The following is a 1982-nucleotide window of genomic DNA, read 5'->3' on the forward strand; positions in this document are numbered from 1 at the left end:
AGAATCTTAGATGTTACATCCACCGCAGTGATTAAACATAGCTCGACAGGAAATAGCGAATGTGACCCTAAAAAAGATGCCCAAAATATATATATATATATATATATATATATATATATATATATATATATACACACACACGCAAGCAAAAATATTGAAGGGAACATTGTTTTTTAGGAAGGAACAAACCGTAGCAAAAGACGAAAAAGATGGGAATCAGGAAAAGGGAGACGAGTTCGAGTTGTTAAAAAGACTAGTGACTGGAAAAGCAAGTCGGGGGATAACTAACGTGGCAACTGAAGTGTAGGATTAGCAACCCACCTGATGTGCTAATTAATTTCTCTAATAAAATAAATTCAAACCCACTGTGTCATCTTGCAATGGGAACTGTTTTTCTCTGGAAAATTCGCAATGATTATTAATTAATAATACTCATGGTTCAATAAAGTATACTCCATTGAAAAAGATGGGAATCAGGAAAAGTAGTAGTACGGGGTAGTATGCTGCAGCATCCCGCAAAACAAAAAAAGGTCCTGTAGCGGAATGCTGTTGTGTGCCAGAGCACAGGCGATGCAGATAAGATAAACGCTATTGTACTACGCCGCTGCCATGGTCAGGTGGTTGGTGCTGCTTTGAACCTTCCAGGCCTTGCCGCGGACTGTCACTCTGGATGCACCCTTCGTCTCCTCCCATTGCTTTTCACCAAATCGGGGGAGTGTTGGCCCTTTTCCTAAAAAAAATAAAGTATAATGGCTTTTTTTGCGGTGTTTTGCCTGCGCGGGACCGGGAAGTGCTGCGCAAGAAAGAAAAAAAGTACTCCCTCCACGGAGATTCCCCACGCGGGCCCCACATCCAGATGAAGCTGAAGCCTGGGCAGCTCAGTGGCCCGAAGAACAAGTTCTCCGCGCTGTCCAAGGGCGACGACGACGACGACGACGACGATTCCGCGGCCGGCGACGACGACGACGAGTCCGCGGCCGGCGACTTCGACGACGACGACTCCGCGGCCGGCGACGACGACGATGAGTCCGCGGCCGGCGACGACTACGACGACGAGTCCGCGGCCGGCGACGACGACGGCGCGTCCGCGGCCGGCGACGACTACGACGACGAGTCCGCGGCCGGCGACGACGACGGCGCGTCCGCAGCTGCGGATGGCGACCACGGCGACGAGGCCCCGGCCGCGGAGGGCGGCGACGACAAGAAGGCCGGGGCCGCGTAGGGCGACCACGGCGAGACGGGGGCGGCGGGGCGCCATCGACTTGCAAATCGTTTCGGTCCGTTTCTACCTTCGTACTGGTTGTTTTGTCACTGACTGTTGCATGCTCTGTGGCGGAATGGATGGTGCTGTGATATTCAGCGTATAGCAAGAATCTAGATCTGGAACTTCTATTTTGTGGAACTGTGGATTTATTTTTCCCGATGTGATGTGCCCTGGTCATTGTGGCTTGCTTATATTTCCCGATGTGCAGCAAGTTATAGGACTCGAATAATCACTCTGTTAGTTTACCACTCGTTGCGTTGTAGGATGATTATTAGTAGTACTCGTATATGCACATCGTCTCCCCTGAAGCAGTGCGCGATATCCCACACTGTAAAGACTTGCTAGACTTGAATCGATGCCACATGCGCCGTCGTAACACGAAACCGCCATGACGTCACGACTGGAGTGCATCTGCTCCGTCCTACCCTCCTGCCAGGAGTTGTTCGGATGGGCGTCTTATCTGGATTTAATGCGAAGTAGTACTACATTCTTTTTAGTACTAGTAGACCAAAATGCCATGTTAATTTAATGCTACTACCACTAGGCAGTTCCAGTCCCAAATCCCAGTGCACGCGTGACGGGGAACTAAACAATCATTTATTATTACTACGGTAGTCTTTTTTTACGGCACCAAAATCTGACCGTGCGTTCATGAGGATATACTAATAGACGTTTCTTTTTTCCTTACTAATGCAAGGGTAATTTTGACATTTTTCTC

The 1982-nt window shown here is 49.1% G+C and overlaps 1 protein-coding gene across 1 annotated transcript; it reads right to left on the reverse strand.

Moving 5' to 3' along the window:
* Positions 1-401: 401 nt before the first annotated feature.
* On the reverse strand, positions 402-1631 carry LOC123430656. Its single transcript, XM_045114507.1, has one exon. It carries the CDS (start codon positions 1256-1258, stop codon positions 731-733), a length of 528 nt encoding a protein of 175 aa, XP_044970442.1. The 5' UTR covers positions 1259-1631; the 3' UTR covers positions 402-730.
* Between the last annotated feature and the right edge of the window lie 351 nt (positions 1632-1982).

This window comes from Hordeum vulgare, chromosome 2H (genome assembly GCF_904849725.1).
Source record: "Hordeum vulgare subsp. vulgare chromosome 2H, MorexV3_pseudomolecules_assembly, whole genome shotgun sequence".
NCBI classification, from domain to species: domain Eukaryota; kingdom Viridiplantae; phylum Streptophyta; class Magnoliopsida; order Poales; family Poaceae; genus Hordeum; species Hordeum vulgare.

Excerpts from the sequence above, each read along its gene's own strand:
- LOC123430656 (XM_045114507.1), bottom strand. The coding sequence starts at position 1,258 with ATGGCGCCCCGCCGCCCCCGTCTCGCCGTGGTCGCCCTACGCGGCCCC.